At 38.9% G+C, this 26527-nt stretch overlaps 1 protein-coding gene across 2 annotated transcripts in view; it reads left to right on the top strand.

The window, feature by feature from the left end:
• TRMT1L (tRNA methyltransferase 1 like) overlaps window positions 1-24138 on the top strand; it is a 51743-nt gene extending 27605 nt beyond the window's left edge. For both annotated transcript variants that reach the window (XM_001375729.4, XM_007480962.3), the window contains 10 exons: window positions 845-968; window positions 4762-4841; window positions 8574-8823; window positions 9496-9708; window positions 11968-12158; window positions 16291-16369; window positions 19706-19872; window positions 20926-20985; window positions 21577-21703; window positions 21795-24138. In XM_001375729.4, the coding sequence (XP_001375766.3) occupies window positions 845-968; window positions 4762-4841; window positions 8574-8823; window positions 9496-9708; window positions 11968-12158; window positions 16291-16369; window positions 19706-19872; window positions 20926-20985; window positions 21577-21703; window positions 21795-22107 (1604 nt within the window). In that variant the 3' untranslated portion in view covers window positions 22108-24138. The remainder of the gene's footprint in view (window positions 1-844; window positions 969-4761; window positions 4842-8573; window positions 8824-9495; window positions 9709-11967; window positions 12159-16290; window positions 16370-19705; window positions 19873-20925; window positions 20986-21576; window positions 21704-21794) is intronic.
• The last annotated feature ends 2389 nt before the right edge of the window (window positions 24139-26527 follow it).

The following is a 26527-nucleotide window of genomic DNA, read 5'->3' as shown; positions in this document are numbered from 1 at the left end:
TGATGGTACTTTTGAAAGTAATTGGGAAATTAAGAGGTGGGATAAATTTAGGAGGAAAGATAATGAGCTCAGTTTGGGACATGTCAAGTTTATGATATCAGCTGGGCTTCCATTTCAAGGTGTCTGAAAGGCATTTGGAGTTGAGGGACTGGAATTAAGCAAAGATTTGGGCAGGAAAAGTAGATTTGATAATTATCAGCATAGAGATAATTAAATCCATAGGATCTAATGAAATCACAAAGTGAAGTAGTTTTGAGGAAAAAGAAAAGAGAGCCCAGAATAGAACCCTGTGGGCCTATTCCCCAAAACAGATGCCCCAAGAAAGAACTTGTCTATTCTGCAAGAAGAGACTGGCTTAAGTTAGAGAGAAGATGCCTGTTTGACTTGGTGGCTAGAAATTTCTCATTTGGCAATTTCCTTTGCCAGTGAAACCAGTGATCTCATTATTATCCCTACAATGTGCATGTATTTATACATATAAATGTCTCTCCCTAACACCCAGTAGGGGCTTAGTAAATGCTTTTTGATTGATGCTTGCTGGTTGAGCTTGTCATCGACTGATCTATCTACCATCAACATAGGCACTTTGTTTCTCTAAGCCTTGGTTCTGTGGTCTAACAGTTTCATTATCTCTGTCTTCTCTGTGTCTCTCCCTCTCTCCCTTCGTCCCTCCCTTTTTCCCTCTCTCTCCCTCCCTCTCTGGAATATGGTGGCAAAAGCCCTTTGTAAAGTTTAAGTACTTTATGGCATAAATTCATGTGAGGAAGTTGTCTTTCCAAATATATGCTAGATATATTTGTTTATGTTTATATATGTTTATCACCTGGAAATCTTTTATTTTTAGCCTCTGCTGCTAAACCACCCCGTGAAGTATTGAAAGAAGCAGATACAGACATACAAGTTCTTCCTAATTATTCTACACCTCAGAAAACAGATTCCTATTTTAATCCAAAAATGAAACTAAACAGGTAAGAAAAAATTGATTGGGATATTGATGAATGTATTAATATTTGATATCATAATGTTTTATTTTAAAATATTTATTTTGTGGGAAAATAAATTGTTATCATCCAGTTTAGGCAAGAAATAGATGTGTATGTTCAGTTCTTTGTGACCCCATTTGGAATTTTCTTGGCAAAGATATTGGAGTGGTTTGCAATTTCCTTCTTTAGCTCATTTTACAAATGAGAAAGCCAACACAAACAGATTTAACTGACTTGCCCAGGGTAACATGTGTCTTAGGCCAGATTTGAACTCAGGAAGATGAGTCTTCCTTACTCTGGGCCTGGCACTCTATTCACTGTGCCACCTAGCTGCCCTACAAGAAACAGGATGTTGTGAGAAATCAAATGTTCTGATAGATGGAAGCCAGCCATATTATACATGACTTGTTCATTTATTAGCAATTAGATCAGAAATAAAATATCTTGAATATTCATAAAAAATATTCAAACCAAATTCAACATATCTTAAACCTTTCTTAACTCAAAATGTATTTGGTTGAATCTTTAAATATATGGAAATTTAACATGAATAAAGTACTATACTTGCAATTTAAATTTTTAACTGCACAGATTACACTATAGCTAAGTCAGAGGTAAAAAAAGATCTGAGAGTTTCCATTCTTTTTTAAATTTAAAAGTAGTCAGTGGTATATTTTGGCAACCACAAAGGTTGTTGAGTGTAATCTTAATAGTCCAGTAATAGAGATGGGCTGTCCAGACTGACCCTCTATTCTTGGTTGGTCAGACTGTTTCTAAAATACACTTGTATTCAAAAAGTGAATTTCACAAGTATATGGCAGAGAAGATATGGTTATACAGCCATTTGTACAAAATAATATCAAGGAAAAGTGTCTCTAGTGTGCCAGACAGTATGCTAGACCCTGAAGATACAAAACAAGTCAGACCTTCTCTGCACTCGTGGAGCTTGACTTCAGTAGGAGAAACAAGAAGGACAAATCTAAATCGATTAAATATATACACAAAAAAATTCTATGGGGAAGAGATCAAGAAAGACCTCATGTTTCTTAGAAGAAGGTAATTAAAAAAAAGAAGAAGGTAATTTGGAGGCTGAGTTTTGAAGGAAATCATGACTTAAGGAGGCACAAGTGAGAAGAGGCAGTGTTCCAGGCAAGGGACAGCCTGAACCATCACAGAGAAAGGAGATGGGGTGGGGGTGGGGGTGCCATGTATGAAAACTTTGGGGGGGGTTTGCTACTATAAAGTCCGTGAAGGAGAATAATAGAATAATAAACTAGAAAGGTATGGTAGAGTTATAAAGATCTTTTAATGCCAAACAGTAATTAAGAGTTTCTCCTCAAAATTACTTTATATATACTTTGTGTATATTTTTAACCTGTTTAATTCAATAGATAATAAGAACCACTAGGATTTAGTTAGCAAATGAGTGGCAAAGAGCAGTGTTTAAGAAATATTTTGGCAGCTATGTGGAATTTGGATTAGAGAAGAAAAAACCTTGAATGAGGGAGCTCAGTTGAATGCCTTATGCTATATGGCGGTAGTTATGATGAAAAGTGATGAAGCCCAGAAACTAGAGTGATGTTAATGTTAGGGGAAAGAAGGGAACAGGTGCAAGAGATGTAGAATTTACAAAATATGAAAATTGAAACAAAATGTGGGGTAAAGGGAAACTGAAGAGTCAAAAATGGTTGAAGTTGGAAATCTGGGTCACTAAAAGGATATCAGCACCTTTGAGAAAAATAGGGAAGATATAAAGAAAGTGAGTTTGTAGAGGAAGAACAATGAAAATGTTTAATTAATTAATAATTAATGCCTATCATACCTCATGTCTAATTGGCATATGGTGTTATAGAACTGAGTATCAGAAAAAAATCCAAGACTAGGCATGGGGTCACATGTATGATAATTGGATGATAATTGAACTCCTTGGAAGGTCACCAAGAAAAAGTAGAGCAGTGGTCTCCCAAAGTGGGAGCTCTCATCTTCCCTCAGGGGGCTCATGTTATCCAATAATGGTAGGGTGAAAAGATGGCTCATATCCCATTCTCCCTACAGAAGGCAGACGTGGGACTTGTCTCCATGATTATCTCCACCACCACTACACACACCCCCTTTATATCTCACCACTCCTACCCCATTATGCCAGCTCCCAACTTCTGCCCTCTTCATTACCCTCAAAGGAGTCACAATCTCATTACTACCCCAGAACTGCAGCTACACCAGTGTCTTTGGGGAAATTTTGCCCTCTTAGCATTTCTACCTCTGCTTCCTAGATCACTTCTCAACTCTGCTTCCTTCATCTAAACCTCCTTTTTAGTGGCAAGGGTGCAAGGGTGTCAACCTCCTTCAAAAACTTTTACTATTGGGCTGCATGATCATAAACATTTAGAGATACCCCCCCCCCCCTGTAAAATAGAAGAAAAGAAGGCCCAAGACACATCACTGGTACACACCCAAGTTAGGGGGTAGAATATGGATGATGTTTCAAGATAGAAGACTGAAGGAATGATTGGATCATTCACAATAGATCTAGGAGAGAATAGTGTTCTGAAAATCCAGGGAGGAAAGAATATTAAGGGAGAAAGACTGGCAAACATAATACTACAAGTAGGTCACAAAGGATGAAGGTGGAAAAAAGACACTTTATTTGGAAATTAAACCGTCATCAGTAATTTTGATTAAAAAAAAAATTTTTTTTCAGTTGAGGACTGAGCTCAGAGGCCAGATTACAGGGAGTTGAGAAGAAAAGAGGAAAATGGAGCCAATTAGTGACGACAGCATTTTCTAAGAGTTCATTTGTTAAAAGAACAACTTATAGACTGTATAGCTTGAAGGAATGACAAGTCTAATGAGGATTTTTTTAAGGTTGGAAAAGATATGGTTGTGTTTGTATGCAATAGGGAAGGAGCCAATAAGTATAGAGACATTGAAGATTAAAGAAGACATTGTGTATCACCCAAAAACCCAAGACAACCTCAGGCTGCATTTAAAGTTATCTAGTTTACAGAATTCATGGGATAATATTCCCATTTTTCTTTTCTATGATCAGACTGCATCAGGAGTAATGTGAACAGTTTTGGATGATACATTTTAGGAAGTATATTAATAAACTTCAGTGTTCAGAAGATATGGTCCACCGGAGATGGTCAAGGGCCTCATTCATTCAGTGTGGGATATTTAGCCTGATGAAGAAAAACCTTAGGGGATTCATGATAAGACCTCTTAAAAATTTGAAAGGCTACTGAATAAAAAAGAAATTTGTGGTTTGTGGGGCAGCTCAGTGTCTCTGTGGATAGAGAGCCAGGGCCTAAAGATGGGAGTTTCTGTTTTCAAACATAGCTTCAGGCATTCCCTAACTCTGGGCAAGTCACTTAACCCTCATTGCCTAGTCCTTACTGCTCTTCTGCCTTAGAACCAATACACAGTATTTGCTTCTAAGACAGAAAGAATTTTTCCTGTTCTACTTGATCCTAAGAACAGAACTTGGAACATGGAAGTTCCAGAAAGATAAATGTTGATTTTTCTTTAAGGAAAAACTTCTAAACACTAGAACTGTCCAAAATAGGCTACTCCAAATATCTATGGATCCTTTACTATTTGAAGTCAGTACTTGTCAGGGATAGTGTGGAAGGGATTCCTGTTGATTGGAGTTGTCGAATCAGATGTTCTCTGAAATCCCTCCTTAGAAAGATTATTTAATCATCCTGAGGACTTTTTAAAGTGGTAAAGGAGCCCTCATAGAAGTAAAATTACTTTAGAATTTGAAACTTTCTTCCAGGCAACTGATATTCTCTACACTGGCTGTATTGGCTGAAGAACGAAAGCCTTTGGAATGTTTGGATGCTTTTGGGGCCACTGGTAAGAAAAGAAATTTTAAAGAAAAACAAAGAAAACTTAATTTTACTTACTAGGTTTGTTACCTTGTTTTTTTCTTTGAGTAGTTCTTAAAATGAGACATGCCTGTCTAACATGGAAAATTTGGTATAAAATTAAAAATCTAGGTTAAAATAAATGGAGAACAGGATACTGAACAGAAGTTTCCCAAATATGGGTGTAATCATGACAAAAAGAAAGTGACAAAAGCCTGTAGTGTCAAGCCAAACAGGCCATTTGTACTCAAGCCTCATTCTTACTCTTGGAAGTTATTTTAGTCAGAGTTCTTTTGGACTTTTGTGCCTGGTTAAGGTGAAGCTTGTCATCTTCATTCTCCTCACTAATGATGCTTTAGTGCACAGCAGAGGCTTTTAGCTTTTTATGGGTGGCATGGAACCCCTTCAGTAGTCTGGTGAAACCTATAGATTCCTCAGAAAATTTGTTTTTAAATACATATAATGACACAGATTAGACTGAAAAGCTATAATATTGAAATAGAGTTATCAAAATAGCTTTAAAAACAAGTTCATGGAACCCAGATAAAGAACCCCTGACATACAAGTCTAAAATGCCAAGATTTTCCAGGCACTCAACTTTCCATTTCATTCATTTCCTTGCTTCTCATCCCTTTCACCTTAAGCAGCCAATCATCAGGTCTTCTCAGTTCCTCTGTCAATGACTTAATTCCCTTAACACTTCCTTAGCCACTAACTCATTACCCAATTACCTCATACTTAAACTTCTAGGAATCCTCCCTCCTGTATATACTAAAACAAGTTTGTCATGTAATTTTCCTCCCTTTTAGTCCCCTGCAACAGGTCTATATATTGCAACTTTTTGTGATTTCAATGATAGTCTTTTAAAAATACTTGTCAATATGACTACATGTTCTATGAAATGATGTGAGGTTTTGCCTTTTTGCACATCCTAAACCAAAGTTCACCAGCTTTATTAGCCTCTTTAGAAGATGTGAGCCAAACAGGTATAGCTTCCTTCCACCTTCACATTTCATGTAGTGCAAGAATGCCGAGACTAATAGAATTCAGTGGCTCCATTAAACACTAAACAAGTATCCAGTGTTTAGAATACCAGTGCTTGTAGACAGTCTTAAAATGGTGTGGTTTTTTTTTAGCTCCCTCTACCCCTTTTTCTACCATTCCTTTCAAATTGGAAGGGGCTGACTGAGGACTATTTTGACCTTTTTTTGTTTCATGGGTTGCCATGAACAAAGAATTCATTGTTAGATAGGAATATCTAAAAACTGGTGATTCATCTCCCTGTCCCTGGTTGAGCTGATTCTGGAGAAAGTAGTCACGGTATTTCCAAGACCTGCCAGAATTTATATTCCATTAGCTCACCCTTCAGGAACATGGTATCAGTTCTGTACCACAAACAGGGTTAGAGTGGATGTGAGATGGTTGAGGTCTTAAACTGTAGTGATTAAAATAGTGGAAGATGTAAATTGTGATAGATATAAGAGAGGGTGAGTAAATTTGACCGCAGAAATAAGTTTCACTACAGTGTCTTGGGTTTTAAAATCAAATATAAGGTGGTCGCCAGGGAAATATTCCCAATTATTCAAATACCCAAGTCAATTGGGTTTTATAGAGATTTTAATTAATAATACAATGAGTAATCAAAGAAAGAGAGAGAGAGTAAGAAAGGAATAAGTATGAAGGGCCTCAAGCCAATATGGCCTAGACCTGAGTCTTAAAAGAGAAATCAGTCAGTTTTTTAACACTCACCACAAGGTCTGACTAAACAAGGATTCTAGTAACACCAGGCCAGCGTCCTTCCTCAAAGAGTCTTCCAGCCAGAGATTGTTTCAAAGGGCCTCTCTCAAGAGCCTCCAGAGCTCCTACCCCAGAGGGACAGAGCTCCTCAGAGGAGCTCTTCAAAGAACTCTCCTTCAGGATGAGTGAGAAATCGAGATCCCTGAATGGATCTTCTCAAAATGAGCTCCCTCAGAATCAGATCCAGTTCTTCTCTGAGCTCTTATTTTTAAGGGCAAAATCTCCTATGTCACCTCCCCTAAGTCCTTACATCTACCAATCACTGTAGATGTTTCTAAAGGACCGCCCATTTTGAATTCACAGCTGAGTAGTTTTAATCTCTTTAGTAAGTCAGAAAAAAATGCTGCTGTGTCGACAAATTTCATTAAGAAAAAACCTCTGAATAAGTTATCACCCTTTTAGGTTTAAGTAGTTTACAAGTTGCCCCACCTTTATAGGTACTTAGTATCCCATTGTATCAATTCTAAAATAGTCATGACTCAAAGAACTTCCTGTCCTTTCCATAAGCATAGGTCAAAGCACTTTTCACTGTTCTCAAGGAGCTCTCTGTCCTAAAGCAGTCCTAAGTAGGGTGGAGTAGGGATATTCCCAAGGCAAGGAGCCCTCACATTCAAGTAGAATTCTCACTATCTGCTAGGGAATTTTTTTTAAGTAGAAGATTCCCCAATGGGGGAAACCCCTAACATTCATAAGTCTGAGAAATTTTGAGGTTTACAGGGACTCTGGGGACTTACAGGACAACTAGAGGGTGCAATAGAGAGAGTGCTGCACCTAGAGATGGGAAGACCTGAGTTCAAATCTGGCCTTTTATACTAGTTTGTATGACACTTAACCTCAGTTTCCTCATGTGTAAAATAAGGATAATAAGAGTCCTTGCCTCCCAGGATTGTTGTGAGGATCAAATGTGAAAATAATCATAAAGTATTTGCCATATAAATGTTAGCTATTACTATCATTATTATTACTTCTCCACAAACAGACTATAAACTCTTTGAAATCAGAGACTTTTTGATACTATACCCTAAGAACCTAGTCCAATGATAGTGAACCTTTTAGAGACCGATTGCCCAAACTGCAACCCTCAAGCTATATGTGAGCCTCCACCTTACCCCAGACAGATAGCTTACCATTAGGCTACTGGGCAGAGGGTTGGGTCTTGTGAGAAATGTTCTCAGGTATGCATGGAGAGAAGGAGGGGAGCAGCCATTCTGGCACATTCCAGCACATGTGCCATAGGTTCACCAACTTGAGCCTAGCCCCTAGCCCTTCCTATAACAGGTGCTTAATAAATCTTTGGTCAGGAAATTATGAGCCAAAAGTCAATAGCAATCCTGTTTCTCCCACACACTAATGAAATCATTCTTTACAATCTTGTGTTCCTTCCTCACATTGAAAAAAAATGTATCTCAAGCCTCTCAGTTAATTGGAATATTGCTACAGAAAATGGATGGATCAAAACCCCAGTAGGGTTAGAGCAGGCCTGCTTACTGTGGCCACAGAGGAGAGAGAGCCAGGCTCTTCAATAATGGGATGGTGAAAAGAGATGCTCCATTATCAGCTCTGTCTGGTCAGGCTATGTCTTCAGCACTGAAACTGGCTGTAAATGAGGCCCCAAATTCAGGCCCCAAACCATATGGGTACCCTTTCCTGGGGCTGGACCTCATGGCAAAGGATATCACCCCCATCTCTCCTGAGGTGACTTTCAGTACCTCACTGCTTTTCTTCTACACTCTTCAGGTGTAAGAATGGGTACACATTTATCTTCAACCAGGATCTAAAAAATCTTAATAGGGATATGAACAGAAACATACATTTTAATGTTTCTAAAATTATACACTTTGCAGTAGGTATAATTTGCATTACTTTTATTAATTGTTATTTTGTTGCAAATAAAATGGTTTTTTCCTTCCTCATTTTTCCAAAGGCATAATGGGATTGCAGTGGGCCAAACACCTTGGGAATTCAGTAAAGGTTACTATTAATGATTTTAATGAAAACTCTGTGACGATGATTCAGGAAAATTGCCATTTAAACAAAATGAAAGTGATGTTGGACAGTAAAGAAGAGGATGAGTGTGACGAAACTCTTGAAGAAGGAGAGGAAAATGTTGGTGCTATTGAAGTGACCAAAATGGATGCCAACGTACTAATGCACTTGAGATCATTTGATTTTATGTAAGATAAAAATACATTGTATTTGTTCCCTTCCTACTATTTATAGTTCTTTTACTGCTATTGTTAATTGAGGAATTTTTCTATATTAGCTTAAGAAAAGAGAAGTAGCATTACATAAATATAGTGAATAAAGATCTGGGCCGTGTCAGAAATTAAGTTCCATTTCTGACAACTTCAGTGTGTGTGACCCCAGGCAAATTACTTAATGTCTCAGTGCCCCAGGCAGTTCTCCAAGAATCTAAGATGCAGAATAGTTGCCTATTTCAATCCTTACAGGGAGATTCTTCACTGGCAGATCCCTAAGCCAATTAAATTAGAGGTAAAAAAAAGCTTAAAAAAAGGATCAACAACTCATTTTATAGCTCTAGGCTTTGTAGTTGTTTCCCTAAGCTAATTTCACTTTGGCTTTGTTTCTGATTTGAGTTTTCTCAAATTATCCACTTGATTGTCATGCACTATTAAAAATGGTCTCCATATCTGACTTAGATGTATAAAATATTTTTAAATCATAAAACAGAAAATCTGAGAGGAACATCTCTCCTTCAACTTCTCACATGACTGAATATATATATATCTTTTGCCAGAATTTTTATGATAAGCTAACCAGTAGGGTGATACTCAGAAGTTTTGTGATTATTAATGCATTTTTAAATACCTGTTTTGTGATTTTAGACATTTGGACCCTTTTGGAACATCAGTCAACTATCTAGATTCTGCCTTCAGAAATGTTAGGAATCTTGGAATTGTATCAGTAACTTCAACAGACATCAGTTCTTTATATGCGAAGGCTTTGCATGTGGCCCGGCGTCATTATGGTTGTAACATTGTGCGAACTGAATACTACAAGGAACTAGCCGCCAGGATTGTTGTGGCTGCAGTGGCAAGGTACTGATTATTAACATCAGATGTAGTAGTATTCTAGTATCTAATAAAATGATGTATAGCAGGGTTTGCTGCCTAGTTTACACAATAACCATGCAGTATAAATTGATATCTGAAATTTGATTTTATGTTAATTTTTGTGTTTGTTTTATACGGTTATTTCTAATCATAGGGAGTTTTATAAAAAATTCTTGCCTTAATAGGCAAAAACCTGTGCTTAGAAGTATAGATTATTGTCATACAAATACCTTTTAAAGCTTTTGAAAAGAAAATTGAAGATGTGGAGAGTTAGAAGTAAAAGATAACGTCAAAACAAAATATTTCATTGTAGAGGATAAGAAGGGATAAAAAATGTAGGACAGAAGTAACAGGAAAAGCAAACATTTTATCCAAGGTTAAGGAAAAAGCTTATTAAATTATTTTATGTCTACATTATTTTGTTTCTACTTTATTTAATTGGTTTGGTTCAAGAAAAGATTCTTCATTCAGCTGAGAAGTGGAGGACTTTATTCACTCAGTATTTATCAAGCATCCATCATGTACAAATTGCCAAAGTAGGTGCCTAACACAAGAAATAAGTCCCTGTGTCCCTTGGGGCACTTTTCCTGGTCTAAGGAGACAAAACATACTGAATATTTCCAAGGAAACATCCACAGATGTTAAGTTAGTATGTGCAAAGCAAACTAATACTGTAGGCCAACAGTAAGACAATGTCTAATCAGATCCAGTTGAAATAAATCAAAGAAGGCTTGGTGAAGATAAATGGGTTTTTTAGTGGATATAAATTAGGACAGGATAGAAAGGGAAAAGTCTCCTTCTTCCCATATATCAGGTCACTTGTTCCTATTGAGGTTCTTTATCCAGAAAATCTGTCAAATCCATTAGCTTTTACCCTAGTATAAACTCTCATTACCACCAATTTAAATTATGATGTTGCCTTCCTAACTGACTTGGCTGCATCTACCTTTTTCAGTGTATCCTTATTGTTGTCAAACTAACTCCTCATGTGTAAATCTGGTCACATTCCTCTGCTTAGAGACTTTCAATACTGTTTGAAGTGCACTGCTTAGCTTACCCTTAGCAAAGCCCTCCACAGTCCAGTACCCCCCCCCCCCATTCTTATAGTCTTATCTCATGCCCTCCATGCTCTGCTAAAACTGGGATATTTGTTGTCTCCATTCATGTCTCCACCTTGTTACCCTTCTGTACATTTACTCATGCCTTACCACCACCCATCTGGATCTGATCCTTCCATGGAGAGATCAGTGTGGCCTTCTCCATAAAAGCTTTTCCAACCTTTTTTCCCTCAGGCCTCACAAAGTTCTTGGTATGTACCAATTTTTACACTGAAATATATTTATAATCATAGTTATCATATGTCATACCATGAATACTAGGAAGATGTTGTCTTTGTATCTCTCCCCAAGCACTAAGCACCTATTGTTGTCGTTGAGTCACTCATTGTGGCCGACTCTTTGGGACCCCTTGGACCCTGGCTATCCATGGGGTTGTCTTGGAAAGGGTGCTGGAGTGATTTGCCATTTCCTTCTTCCATGGATCCAGTGGGTCCTGTTGTCGGGCAATCAGAGGTTAGTTGACTTGCCCAGGGTCACATAGGTAGGAAGTATCTGAGACTAGATATGAACTCAAGAGTTCCTGGCACCAGGCCCAACACTCTACTGAGCCACCTAGCTGCCTCCTATGAATTCAGAGATTAAGTAACTTACCCAAGGTCACCCAGCTGGAAAGTATCTGAAACTGGATTTGAACTTCGGTCTTCCTGACTCTAGATCCAATGCTCTTAACTATTAAGGCACAGCTGCCTCTATACTTAGTTTATAGTAATTGCTTAATAAATATGTATATACAAATTATTAAAGGAAAAAATCCTAAGTAAGGAAATTTCATACATAGAATCAAAACAGGCTATAACAGACTAAAAGGTAATGGATTAGAAAGGGATGGCAGGACAAGGTGTAGAGCAGGAATGGTGGCAAATAAGATGAGGTACAAGAGGTACCTGTCAGCAGAGCAGGGAGTGGAGGGTATCTCTGATCCCTACCTTGCCTTCCAAGCAACTCCATTTCCCCATGTTTTAAACTAGAGGAAAGTAATAGTGATAGTTCTATTTGCGAAACTTTTTTTGATAAGAATTGAATTCTCTTTCTTCTCAATCTGCACTGTCCAAGTTAGCTAATTATCCAAGAAGTGAAACTGTAGCTGATCTCCAAAAGCAGTTTTTCCTCTTCCTCATTTCTACAGAGCTGCAACTCGTTGTAATAAAGGTATAGAAGTGTTGTTTGCCGTAGCCCTGGAACATTTTGTCCTTGTGGTTGTGAGAGTGTTGAGGGGTCCTACCCCAGCTGATGAAACAGCAAAGAAAATTCGATATCTGATCCACTGTCAGTGGTGTGAAGAAAGGATTTTTCAGAAGGATGGTAATATGATAGAAGGTAAATAAGACTTTTAATTTCCCGTCTATTTCAATATAATCTATAAATAAGGCCTAACTATATCATTTACTTATACATATTATTGATATTTGATGTGGATACTCAACTCCTTTTATTTCCCATGTTAGAATTCCCTTCCTTAGCAATTAAAATATTCACATGAATTTATTAAAGTGGCACTTATAAAGATATCTGCTTTCTAGCCCAAGCCTTTCCCTTATAACTGCTTGTGTGGCATTTTCATTGACTGTCTCCCATACATGGAATTCTCTCTCCCACCTTTCCCCCTGACTTCCCTGGCTGCCTTCAAGTTCAGCTATAATCCCACCTTCTGCTGCAGGAAGTCTCCATAATTTTTCCTGAATTTATCCCAAATTATGCTATCTGTATCTTATTTGTATATAGTTGTTTGCACTGACCTATCATCATCTCCTGTTAAACTATGAGCAGAGACTGGTTTTGTAGTCCCACCTCTTAGCACAGTGCCTGGCACAAAGCATGTACTTAAATACCAGTTGACTGACTTCATAGTTTACAAAGAGTTATCTTTTTTCTCTTTTGGTCATGGTAGCTTTATCTTCATTTTACTCGTGAGCAAACAAAGATTGAGAGGAGTTAAGTGATTGTGCCCAAGTCATCCAGCTAAAGAGTAGAACCCAGGTCTTCTAATACCAGTTCAGTGTTCTTTTCACCAAACCTTACCATGTCTTCAACCTCACCCCTTTAAGTAAAATAGATCATATTACTTTTCTGCCAAAACCATGTCTAGTCCCAGAATCATAGATCTCTAATAGCCAAGAGGGACCTCAGATGCTATGTAAATGAACCCTCATTTCTAGCGATTCATTTTCAAAGGCATCCCTGTCCTTCCAGTCTCATAGGCCCATACCCTTGGTCTGGTCCTAGACGTTGCACTCTCCATCAGCCCCACCCCTACGTATCTGGTCCCTTGCCAGATCTTATCATTTCTCCCTTCACATCTGTCCCCCTTTCTCCACTCACACAGCCACTAGTTTGTCTCTCATCACATCTTACCTGGGAGATTGCAAAACCTTCTTCCAGTCCATCCTACAATGCTCTAAGGTGATTGCCCATATTGCCTCCTTGATGGAGCTATTTAAATCTCTACATAGCTTGGCCATGACCCATTTCTCCAAACTCATTGGCCATTATTTATCATCTCCCATATATGAACCCTCCAGGTTGGCCTTCCTTCTGTTCCTGCCTTGCCATGTACACTCTCTCCTGTCTCCTTGCCTTTGTGTTTGCCAGAATGAGCTCTCTCCCCTCGCCTCATGAGGCCCTTTCTCTATGATACTGCTTAAGCATCTGCCCTCTGCATGAAGCCTTCCTGAGCCTCAGCCCCTGGAGAACAGCCATAACAACAAAATCTAACGTTTCTTTGATGCTTTAAATTTTACATAGTACTTTGTATATATTCTCTCATTTGAATCCTTCTAGCTGCCTGATAGGAAAATGTCCTGATGCCATTCTGAGATTAAAAGAGTTTAAGTCAATCAGTTAGCAGTTGATTAAGCAGCCGTTCTATCCAGGGCACTGTGCTAAACACTGGGAATATAGAGAAGAACAAAAAGGCAATTATTGCTAACAGTCTAATGAGGAGACTACCTGCAAATAAGATATAGATAAGAGCTAATTGGAGGTAATGAACAGAGGAAAAGTATTAGAATTAAGGGGAACCAGGGAATGGTCTCTTATAAAAAAGTGAGATTTTCACTGGAACTTCAAGGAAGCCAGGAAGTGGATGAGGAAGGGAAGGATTCCAGGAATGGGAGACAGCTGGTGAAAATGGACAAAATCCACAAGTAGATTGGCTTGTTTAGGGAACAGCAAAGACACCAGTGTCACTCAGTCTCTGAGTGCATGGGGGTAAGTCAGTCAGGTATGCTATAAGAAGATTAGAAAGGTAAGAGGGGGCCAAATCATCAAGGGCTTTAAGAGCCAAACAGGATTTTATATTTGAACCCATAAGTGATAGGAAGTTTAATGAATAGGGGAGTGATATGGTCAGATCTGCACTTTAGGAAGATGAGTTCTACAATTCATTTGGAGGATAGACTGGAGTGGGGAGACACCTGAGGCAGGCAGACCTACTAGCAACCTACTGCAATAGGCCCAGGAATGAGGTAATGAAGGCCCGCATGAGGTTGGTGGCAGTGGCAGAAGAGAGAAGGGAGGGTATATCAAAGATTTGGCCAAAGATTGGATATGGGAGGTGAGATGACCTAAATTATGAACCTAAGTAACTGGTAACATGGTGATGCTCTTGAAAGAAATAAGAAAGTTATAAAGAATCAGCCCAGTCATATAGCTAGTAAGTGTCTGAGGCAAAATTCAAACTCAAGTCTTCTGTTTCAAGTCTAGCAGGGGGCAGACTATCAGACTCAGTTGTTGTGATCAAACAGTTATAAAAGATGGAGATGGGTTGGGACACTTGAAAATCCAAGGAATATAAACACAAAAGGTATAAATAAAAATTTAAGATTACTATCTGATAAGAAAATCATATTCTTTTCCTTCTTCTTGAAGTGCTACTGTTGGAAAGTTGCCTTTTGCTTGTGCTGGGGCCTGTCCAAGGTCCCTGATAAACTTCAGCACTGAGACCCCAGGTGCAAAAAGCAACTTTCCAACACTACCTCTTCCCTTGGGACAATAGTTCCATTACATAACTGTTGTTGGCCTAGAACTAAGAAAACTTAAGGAGTAGGTTTATGAAGACAAGTATGGTTTTAGATGGTAGGAGAGAAAAGTTGACCTATGTGCCTAGGCATTTGGGGAGGAGTTAAAAGTGTGAAATGTCTTATCTGAAGCAGCTCTCTGGGGGCTTTGGCTCTTCTAGAGTAAATTGGAAGGTGCTAAACTCAACTGCCAGTTTACTATGGATCCTCACAGTAGTCTTAAAACCAATATACAATTTCTTAGTCCTCAGAACTAGAGATGACCTAAGATGATGACAGACCTCCTAGACTTTTCTAACCCAAATTAATACTCTCAGGCATTTAAATTAATCCAGTATTGAATTAGTTTCTCTAAAAACTTCTCTCAGATAGAATGTAGGTATTGGTTTTGAGCAGGCAGTTCATAGTTTTGTTTTGGTTCCTCCAAATCTTGGCAAAAGCTTTTCTCATTTCTAGTATAGTGTGTTTTAATTTACTTGATACTAACCCCCCAAATGATAAATGGGCAAAAAGATTTAAACAGCCAATTTTCAGATGAAGAAATCAAAGCCATATATAGGTATATCATAAAAATGCTCTAAATCACTAGTTATTAGAGAAATGCAAACCAAAAAAATTCCAAGGTACCACGTCACACCCATCAGACTGGCTAAAACATCAAAAGAGCAAAGTGACAAATGTTGGAGGAGATATGGGAAAACAGGGATACTGATGCACTATTGGTGGAACTGTGAATTAATCCAACCATTTTGGAGAGCAATTTGGAATTATACCCAGAGAGTTATAAAACTGTGGCCTAAGGAGATCAGGGAAAAAGAAAAAGAACCCATATGTTCTAAAATATTCATAACAGCTCTCTTTGTGGTGGCATAGAATTGGAATTGAGGGAATGTTCATCAATTGGGAAATGGCTGAACATATTGTGGAATATGATTGTGGTGGAATACTACTGTGCTATAAGAAACATTGAGCAGACCAATTTTTAAAGACTGAAAAGAACTACACAAGATGATAAGCATTGAAATGAGTAGAACCAGGAGAACATTATACACAGCCACAGAATTAATGATGGAAGAATAAACTTGAATGTTACCTCCAGAAAGTGAATAGAAAAGTGAGACATGAAAGTCTTAATTTATATGAACATGTTAGTTTTCTGGGCTATATCTTCTGTGATGTGGGCAGGATGGAGGAGAGCCTGAAATACTTGCGGATGGAATTTATTGTGTAGATAATGAAAAAGAGCAAGCCAGACATATAGGAGTGATTTAATTTGTATTGCAGTCTTCTTTTTCTTTGTATGTAAAAATGCTTATTTTGTAAAATTTAGCATTTTTTTAACATATACTCAATACTTCAATGGCCAGGGTGGGGGGGTAGGGCAGATTCCTTTGATTTCTCTCATTCTATACCTCTTTTTCATCTTTCTACAGAAAACCCTTATAGACAGCTGCCATGTGACTGCCATGGAAGCATGCCTGGAAAGACAGCAATAGAACTTGGTCCTTTATGGTATGTACCTGAGAATGAAATAATAGACCCAATTGCTCTTAATAGCCAAGATTTAATTCTAAGGGATAAGGGCAGACATAAGACATCTAAAAAAATTTTTAAGGCTATTAAAAATGACCACCTTTCTCTTTATACCTCAACTTTTAACAAATAGCATGATTTGAGATTCTCTCCTCTCTTGACCATGTGTAGCTGCTATGAGTGCTAAATAAGAGTAGAAGAAGAAAATAGCCTAGAGGAGTGCCTAGGGCAGCTAAGGGTACAGTAGGATAGGGCACCCACTCTGGACTCAAGAAGTCCTAAGTTCAAATGCTTCCTCAAACACTTACTAGCTGTGTGATCCTGGCCAAGTCCCTTAACTTCTGCCTCAATTTCCTCACCTGTAAAATGGAGGTAATCACACCTACCTCACTGGATTATTTTGAGCATCCAATTGGATTATAATTATCAAGTGCTTAGCATGCAATGCCTGGCATGTAGTAAGCATTACATAAATGTTCTCTATTATGACACAGGAGCAGTTTAAGTGGACATCAGAACACAAGGAGAGGTGGCCACATGATATAGTAGAAATTCCCCTCAACCCAGAAGTCTGGAAACCTCAGTTCTAGGCTCTCTGCCCATGACTTAATAGGGCCATCCCAAGCAAGACACTTATTTTTTCTGGTTTTTAGCTGCAAAGTCAGATTGAAGATTAATCAGTTTTACACATATAACCTATATCAGATCACTTGCCATATTGGGAAGGGAGAGAGAGAACTTGGAGTGCAAAATGACAGAAAACGTGTTAAAAATTATTTATCCATGTTAATGGGGGAGGGGGGGACTAGAGTAAAGTATTACTGAGGGGAGGAAAGAGTAAGACAGTGTTTAAGGTATCTTCTACCACTAGCATTTAGGAAATAGCACCATCTGGTGCAAAGAGGATTGAAGCCAGAGTCCAGAGAGGCCTCAGTTCAAATCCCACCTTTTGAGTGTGTCACTCATTTGTTGACCTCAGATTCACATTTGTAAGCCCATCTCCTAGACTTTTAGAAAGGATCATATGAGAAAGCATGGGAGATAGTATGGATAGAATGGAGGAAAAGCACTGGCAGAGGAGCCTGGCTCCTCATCTCCCTCATGCCACTGACTTCCTGTGTGTCCTCAGATATTCTTCACCTCATTGATCTTCAGTTTCTTCGTTGGTTAACAGATCAGACTCTTAAACTTAATACTTATTGCTCCTAGTTCTGCCCTGTAATAGAAAGAAAGCAATGGCTGCAATGACCACCACTCCAAAAACCACTTGTTTGAACATTTTTGTTTTCCTTCCTTTACTGCCCTGCTTGTAAAAGGATCATGGGGTTCAGTCAACTTTGAGGTGCCAATTGTAATAAAGAGTGTGATCTGTGGAAACTATTTCTTGTTGTAATAACTAGGTACTCTGGCTTACTAGAGAACTGTTAGTAGGGGGACACCTGATGCTACTTAGTTAAAATAGTGGAGAGAGATGAGAAATGCTGTTAGAGAGATAGTGAGATGCTGCTACAGGGAAATGCTCTGGGATTTGCCTATTGATCCCTATTTGATGGCTAACGGATCAATCTATTTCCTACCCTCTTCCTCCCTCACTCCCTCCCTTAACCACTCACTTCTTGAAGCCTTTTGTCTTCCTTCCCCCCCCCCCCCCCAGTGGACTATAACATAATCTTGTTTTCTTTCTCAGGTAAAGGGGTTTATTGGGAAACAACAGGATAAGAGAACTGAGGAAAGAGGGATGAGGGTTTCCCTGAACTATAAGGAGAATTGAGTGTTTGGGAAATCAGTCCAGTCACAACTGTGACAGAGGGATAGTCAGAGAGATGGAGGACAACTGTTTAAATTCTTCTTTCTTCTCCACAAAGCCACCAAGGTCTCTCAGCTTAACTCCAGAAGCCACCCCTCATGGGTCCTTCAGCCTGGGACAAAAACTAACAAGATTAGTTCTCAGCTTCTTTCCCCTTCAGCCAGGCTTGCCTCCTTTGATCAGAAAAAAACTCCAGAGAGCCAAAGTCTCCTTTCTTGGTCAGTCAACCCCCAGAGAGAGAGAATTCAAGTTCCAGTTTCTCCTCTCTTGGTCAGCTTCCCAACTGCCTTCTCCTCCTGGGAACATTCCATTTGGAACCTTCTCCTTGATTGACAGACAGGCCCCCAGCCTTGTTTCTTGCATGACCTGGCTTGCAAGTCCTCTCTCTCTCTCTCCATGCTTCTTCCACAGCCCTCTAAGTCCGAGTAACAAAATTAAAATTCTTCTGTGCTATAACTGACTTTCAAATACTTGGATATCACTGTTACATATTCCCCAAGTCTTCTCTCTAAGTTAAACCCCCATAAAAGACAGCATTATACAGAGAATTAAGGTCTGAAATCCAATGACCTGGATTGAAATCCTAGCTGTACCTCTAATTACCTACCTGATCTTGTACAAGTCACCCTGGCCCTATGTTCCACATCTTTGTAATCCAAACATTACGGGGGTTGTAGTAGATGACCTAACTTTCCTTTGGGCTCCATATGATCCTATAATCCTTTCAAATCTTACTTGTCAACATCATTCCCAAAACATAGTGGCCACAACTGAACTGAATATTCCAGATTGGATCTGATTGGATCAGAGTACAATAGGACAGTAACTTAAATGGTATTTAATATTCTACTTTTATCAATGTAGCCTAAAATCTTTTTAACTTTTGTGGCTGCCATGTCACACTCTCGACTCATTGATTTTAAAGTACATTAAAAACTCCAATGTCTTGTTCACATGAATTGTTGTATAGCCATCCAATACTCCAATACATTAAGCATCTGAATTTATTTTTTCAAACATAGGCAGTTTATTATTTTTAATTTTATAACCTTTTAGGACCAACACAGAACAGTTATGCCTCCTTCCAAGTTACTTTCATTTACTTTACATTTATTGCCATTTATAGTATATACTCTATTTTTATGTGTATTATAAAGCATTTTTTCATTTAATATAAGCTTTAAAAGGAGAGACTCTTATATTTCTTTGAGTCTCCAGCACGCACAGGAAGGCCACCATACACACCGCAGAAACAAGAGATTTCTTTTTCCTGACTAATCCTAATAGGTTTATTATTTAGCATTTGAACTGAGATCATTAAAAAAAAAACAATAGCCCAGATTAATAATAAGCAAATTTCAAATTGAATAATAAATTCTGCCTGTTAAATATTAGCACTCCCAATATCATGTAATTTGGTCAGTGGTTAAATAATAGAGTTCTTTTCCTTTAAAAACTATATGCATTTCTCAAGCTCAGTGTTCATTTTATTTTCTTTATTTGTCCAGGTCAGGTTCCCTCTTTAATACCGGCTTTCTCCGAAGAATGCTATTTGAAGCAGTTCAGCATGGTTTAGACGACATTCAGCCCCTAATAAAGACTTTAATCTGTGAAGCAGAATGCACCACTCTAAAACAGTTTTCAATTCATGCACCTACAAGTCTCAATAAGCAAGGTGACTAAGGAAATTACATAGCACTCACCAAAAATATTTTATCTTTATTGGAATCTGCATTAGTTTTATATTGAGGCAATTAGCTCTTATGCTTTCAACCAAGGCTCCTTTTTCAGAATGAATAGTGGGGAAAATTTTAAAGTTATCAGAAACTACTATATACATTAGCAATTATGAATTCTCAAAGGAAGTGGATAATTCTCTACAGCAGTGGTCTGCATATTGACTTTAAAAACCACATATTAACATTATTAATGTTCTGTTGTTTTTTATTTGTCTTATTAAATGTTTCCCAATTATATTTTAACATGTTCAGGCCACACTCCAAACTACATATTTGACACTGATGATCTACAACAATGAAAAATACCTAAATTTACAAAATAAGAGATTTTAACAATACCCGAAAGAAAAATTTAGCAACCCATAAATGAACATCTGAAGGGAAAAAAATCCCTGGTTCCAGTGGATTTACAAGTATATGCTATTAAATGTTTAAAGAACAATTCATTCTTTTGAAAATTCCTCTGAAAAATATAGAACCAAGTTACTCTTGTTTCAAGTCATGGTTAAATATCACAATATGCATTAAATAATTTGTTAGTGCCTAATCAGAGGAACAAAACAAGGATAGCTTTAGTTGATGGATTATCCTAAATTAGAAGTTAAAAGCTCTTTGTTATTTAATTAACCCTTTCCCCCCACTCTCCCACTTGTAGAAAAATGATTGTTAAGGGTCATGAGAGCAATCTGACCCCAAATTTCTATAAGACCTTTTGGGTCTTGTCCAAGTAACTCTAAAAAATTGTTCATCCTTTTTATTTACTTTCATCTATAAATGTATTCATGTTATATTATGGCTAGCCCTTGATTAAGAGGAGGGATTGTTATTCTTACTTTTCTTCCTTCTGTATATTCAGAAGTAATTCAGCTTAAAAAATCAGGTTGGGAAGTGGGGCTCCAACATCAGTGATTTCATATTTTATAGAATTTTTGTTGTCACTATTATTTTAAAAATAAATATTTTATTCCCATTTGTTCTTTATCTTTTAGAGGAATGTGGTGTAGTTATTAAAACTCCAGATACTGGAACAGATTATTATGTTGTGCATGGTATGTATTTTATTCATCATAAAAGAAAAATATAGAAAAAGCTTGTTTATCTGACATTCTGCTCATTGACAGTATCTTACTAGCAACTATATACTTATCTAATATTTAGATGTATCTAAAAAGCCTTTATGGAGTTTAACATCTAGTTGGAAGGAGAAACATAAATTAGTCAACATGGATGGTGTAGTGATAATTAACCTCCAGGAAACTTTGCATTTATTTTATGTTTATCACTTTGGCCCTATGAGGAAAGACAAGTCTCAGCCCCATTTTACTTTTGAGGAAACTGAGGATTAGAAGTTCAGTGATTTGCACAAAGAGCTTAGGGAGTTAAACTATAATACCCAACACAGGTCTTGTGATTCTTGAGTCCAGCAATTTATATAATGATACTATAGTATATTATTAATGTATCCTTAAGAAGTTATTGGCTTCATTTTTTTTTACCTTATAAGAGCATAAGTTTAAAACAAAGGCTTAATTGGCACAGCACAACTCCCTATTTCTTAAGACACTGTACTTCACAAGATCTTTTATAAACAGGCTGTCGTATAGAACTTTGAAGAAAGTTGACCAATGTTTCTGTTTCAGGAAAGAGGAAAAGTAATGAAATATGCAGAAACGCCACCAAAAAACAAAAGGCAGATGTCAATGCAGAGCACCCTCCCTTCTACTACAACATCCACAGACACAGTATCAAGGGAATGAACATGCCCAAGTAAGGGGTGGGGGAGGGGACGGATGGTATGGGGGTGCCGGGCATCCCCGAGGGTTCTGGGGCACTGACCTCTTTCTTTTCTCCCTGGCAGGTTAAACAAGTTCCTTCAGTACCTCTCCCAAGCGGGCTTCCGCGTGAGCCGCACCCATTTCGACCCTATGGGCGTGCGGACCGATGCGCCTCTGAGCCAGTTCAAGGCCATCCTGGCCAAGTACAGCACACCTACCTATGGCGGGGCGCAGTCCGAGGGCCACGTGTCTTCAGCAGCCGACGAGGCTGGGACAGACTCTGTCCCCATGGCTGTGGACAGTGACCCTGATGGGGCGGCGGGGCTGGACAGACCCGGTGAGGAGAGCTCGCCCCCAGATGGCCAGGCCGACGCTTGGAGAGCTCCTGTTCTGTGATCCCAGGATGCGGCCAATACAAAGGAGCACACCTGTTCTAATATGGAAACCTGGGCAGTTTCTAACTGTTTTTAAGTTGGTTGGGAGAGCTATGCATTGGAACTTTCTATTCTAAAGGAGACAGTTTCAGAATTTGACAGATGTTTCATGATGCAGATTGTGTGGTTGTCATCACACACACACACACACACACACACACACATTAACTTGGAAGAGTACCACCATGACCCCCTCGTACATTGCTGGTGGCTTAAAATACTCTAGATTGCTTGTTACCCCACTCTATTCACCGTGTTTGTGGTCAACACACCTTTTATAGGGCGGATAGAGGGAGCCCCAAGCCTGGACGCATGACCCTGACCCAGAGCATACAGATGTTTCTTCTGGGCCTACAGCGGAGGAGCTCAAATCCGGGCCCTGCTCCTGGGCCCGTCACTCACTGGTCAGTCAAACGTCTTCTCTGTGCCAAAGGCAGAAATGACAGGCGTTTTATGAGGGAGAGGAATGAGTGCAACAATTTCTACTTATGCAATTGAGGCTTTTTTATTATTATTATTATGTAATACATCAGGCACCAGACTTATTAGACACAGTAAGAGACCAACAAGTGAATGATCTCACTGCCTTGGGCACTGCATAAACATTCATTCATCTGGTTGACTACCTTTCAAAAGAAAAATATGTAATCTTATGAAGTGATTTTTCAGTGTTAAACATTATATAAAAAGCATTTTATATAAGCATCAAAGTGTAAAAAGACTAACAATAGGGACAGCTGTTCAGTTCAATTCAGTAGATGGAGAGCCAGACCTGGAGATAGGGGTCCTGGGTTCTTTTTTTTTTTTTTTTTTAAACCCTTACCTTCCGTCTTGGAGTCAATACTGTGTATTGGCTCCAAGGCAGAAGAGTGGTAAGGGCTAGGCAATGGGGGTCAAGTGACTTGCCCAGGGTCACACAGCTAGGAAGTGGCTGAGGCCGGATTTGAACCTAGGACCTCCCGTCTCTAGGCCTGGTTCTCAATCCACTGAGCTACCCAGCTGCCCCCGGGTCCTGGGTTCTAATGTGGCCTCAGATACCTCCTAGCTGTGTGACCCTGGGCAAGTCACTCAACCCCAGTTGCTTAGCCCATACCTCTCTTCTGCCTTGGAATCAATATTTAGTATTGATTCTAAGGAATAAGGTAAGAGGTTTTTTTTGTTTGTTTTTCTCTTAAGGACTAAAAATAGGTTTAGAAATTTGGGGGTTTTTTATTTTTCTATTTCTTATTTGAAGATTTTTTTTTTTGAGCAAAAAAATTTGGAATGTTTTTTCTGCTCTTTTTTATCCTTTCAAATGATTGCATTACTTTTAAGAGAATATTAGCATTTTACTTTTGAAAGAGCTTTTTAGGACTCCTAAGACTTAAGTAATGTCACAAGTTGTTCTAGAACCAGAAGCCTCTTCCCTCTTTATTGAAGATTATTAAGCTATTTTTCCACCAACTTTTTGTAAACTCTAAGAGAAGCATTTTGGGGAGGAAAGAGGTCAGTGTGTGATTTATTATTTTTTTTATTGGTGTGGGAAACTGTTGATGGGAAAACTTCCTCTATCAATACAGACCTACAGTTGTTCTTAGAGTTCCCTTTGGCACTGAAGGGTTAAATGACTGGCCCAGGGTCGCATAGCTGGTAAGTGTCAGTGGCCAAATTTGAACCCTGTGTTCTAGCCACTAAGCCACCCTCTCATAAAAGCAGCTAAATAAGTTAAAGGTTATTCCTTAATTTCAAATGTGAATTTCAGAGGAAATCCAATGGAAATGACATTTCAAAGAAGACTGGGTACTTGGACGGAGCATATTTTCAATGCATTGTTCTTATCTGATTTCTCAAAGTTGTTACACTTAATGAACAATCATTCACTATGCAAAAGTCATTCCCATAGTTCATTCTCATTTTGCAAGCCCAGGTTTTCTCCTGAAGCATTAGCTTCAGTTTATATCGACGATGTAGTAGTCTTCAAATGACTGTAAAGAAAATAAATGGTTACAGAATATCTTGACAGTTCCTTGAAGCTTGCTTGTTACAAGGAAATAAGTAGTCCAGGCAGCTACGGCCTGAGAAAAGTATTGATTATTATAAAAACTAGTACATAACTATCATTTAACTGCCTAGTCCTGATGCTATGTGGTATAGCATTTCTGGGGGACTTTCAAGAACACTTACGATGGCTAGAGCTATCGGTGAAAATACCAAGCTGTACCCTTTGGGCTCCATGTCCCATTTTCATGTTTTTTAGACCTTCCCACCTGGATGTCCTCCACTGTCATCTCAATTTTACCTTTCTCCAAAACCAGCTCCTCCGCCCACAGCTGAAATTCCACTCTCAACTATGATACTGTCAGAATTCAGCTCTTAAAATCTTAATTCTCTTTTACTCCCTATTCTTTTCTATCCAACTTAACCACCAAGCTTGGTCACAACCTCCTTCATACTCAGAGCATTTACATTTTGCTGAATTTCAGGATTAGAGGAAAACTAAACAGCCATCTAGCCCACTCTATATGCAAAAAAAAGGACCCTTTCTACAACATAACCAGCAAGTTGCCGAAAGACCTCTGAAGCGAAGGCCCCCAGGGCTCCCAGAATACTGGAGGATAACATTCTTAGGATGTCCTCCCTTAATCAAGCCTGAATTGGCCTCATCACATCCACCCTTTTTACTCCTAATTGTGTGTGCCCTCAAGAGTCAGTAAGAACAACTCTTAAACTCTTCCATACTGGGTCCCATACACTAATAATAATCCTAATAAAAGCCCCAATTCCTTCACTTTGTATGTGGCATGGAATTGAGGTCCTTCATCCTGGTTGCCCTGTAGGGTTGTACTCGAGTTTATCAATACATTTCTGAAGATGGGCTCAGAACTGAGCGCAGTATTTCGGATGGGTTCTGACCATTTCTAAAAGTTATGCCTCTTGATGCATCCTAAGATCAAATTGACTTTTTTAACTGCTATACTACAATGATTCATCAAGTTTTCAGGGCACCCAAGCTCTCAGATGTTTTTCAAATCAATTTCTCATCCATTTTTGGAACCTATATATTTATCACTAGGTTTGTTCTTCAGGTTTAGCCTACTGTTCTGGACTGTCACAATCCTTTTGGATCCTGTGTCTGGGATTAGATTTCTTGTAGTTGTCTCATCTGAGAATGCCTTTCAAGTTACTGACCTTTCCTTTCATTGGTATAGAGACTCCCAAGAGATTCCCTTTACCAGTGCAGTTTGGCCACCTTCTATGCAATTTATGGTCTTATCCTAGAAAGACTAAATGACTTGCCCAGGAACATATCACCAATATATACATACATACACACACTGTCATATCATAGGTGAATCTTGAAGCAAGATATGTACCAGGGGCAACATTCCTGGCTGTGAGACCCGTACCCGGTCCAATTAACCACAGCTTCTCAGGTCCTTGCTAAGAATTTGCTCACTGGACCTTTTCAAGGATGCTCATCCGCCTTTGATGTTCACCTTTCATCCGAGGTTCATCTGTGGCTCCGAGAAACTGCAATATGCCTGCCTGGCCGCCGTGCCCCAGTAAAACTATCTGAGCAGATAGGCTAAACCAGGTTGAGAGTAACTACGGGGCCTCAAACCCATTAGTGAGTTAGGGGGGGGTGTGTCTCAAGCACCTGAAGACTCCTGCTGTGGTGGAATGGACAGTTGATAATTCCTTCCCAAAGCCTTGAAGGCAGCTGGTAGGAAGGCCTAGATCTCAGACATCAGAGATGCAAAGGTCATTCATCAAGGTCATCCACTGCATCCCAGGCCTGGCTGCAGTGAGAGAGGAACTGCCTCTATTAAATCCAATTCATGCACAAGTCTCCACATCACCCCTTGATGTCCTTGATCCTTCTCAAAAGCAGGACCAATGGCAACTAACAAAGTTGAATAGCCCTGTAGATCCCTAGAACATTCCACTAAGGACCTTTCATTTGAACAATTGATGACTATGCCTTCCTTTGTATTCCTAGTGCTTTACACAGAACAGCTCTTCACAGGTGGGAAGCAAAGTAAGTGCTTAACAAATCCTTGTTGACTGAAATCTCAAATGATCCTGAAATCACAAAGGCCATTATCCCAAAGCCATTCCCTATCCTTTGCTACCATATTTCTCATTCTCATCCTCAAACCTTCCCCCAAAGTCCCAACCAAATGTCACCCACCATTTTACCTTCTGCTCTACTGGCAACAGTATTTCCTTCCTTATTCTAATAATCAACAAAACTTGGCTTCTCCCCCAACCCTTGACAATTTTGTTGTGGTACCCTCTTCAGTACTGGCTGCATTTTCTCACATGCCCTTCCCCTTTCAGATTGAAACAGTTCTCTCCTACCTGGGGATTCTCCTTTAAATACCCAAACCACTCAGTTTCTC

This window comes from Monodelphis domestica, chromosome 2, assembly GCF_027887165.1.
Source record: "Monodelphis domestica isolate mMonDom1 chromosome 2, mMonDom1.pri, whole genome shotgun sequence".
Taxonomy (NCBI): Eukaryota; Metazoa; Chordata; class Mammalia; order Didelphimorphia; family Didelphidae; genus Monodelphis; species Monodelphis domestica.
The sequence above is the reverse complement of the archived record's forward strand: the minus strand, read 5'-3'. Positions and strand labels throughout refer to the sequence as shown.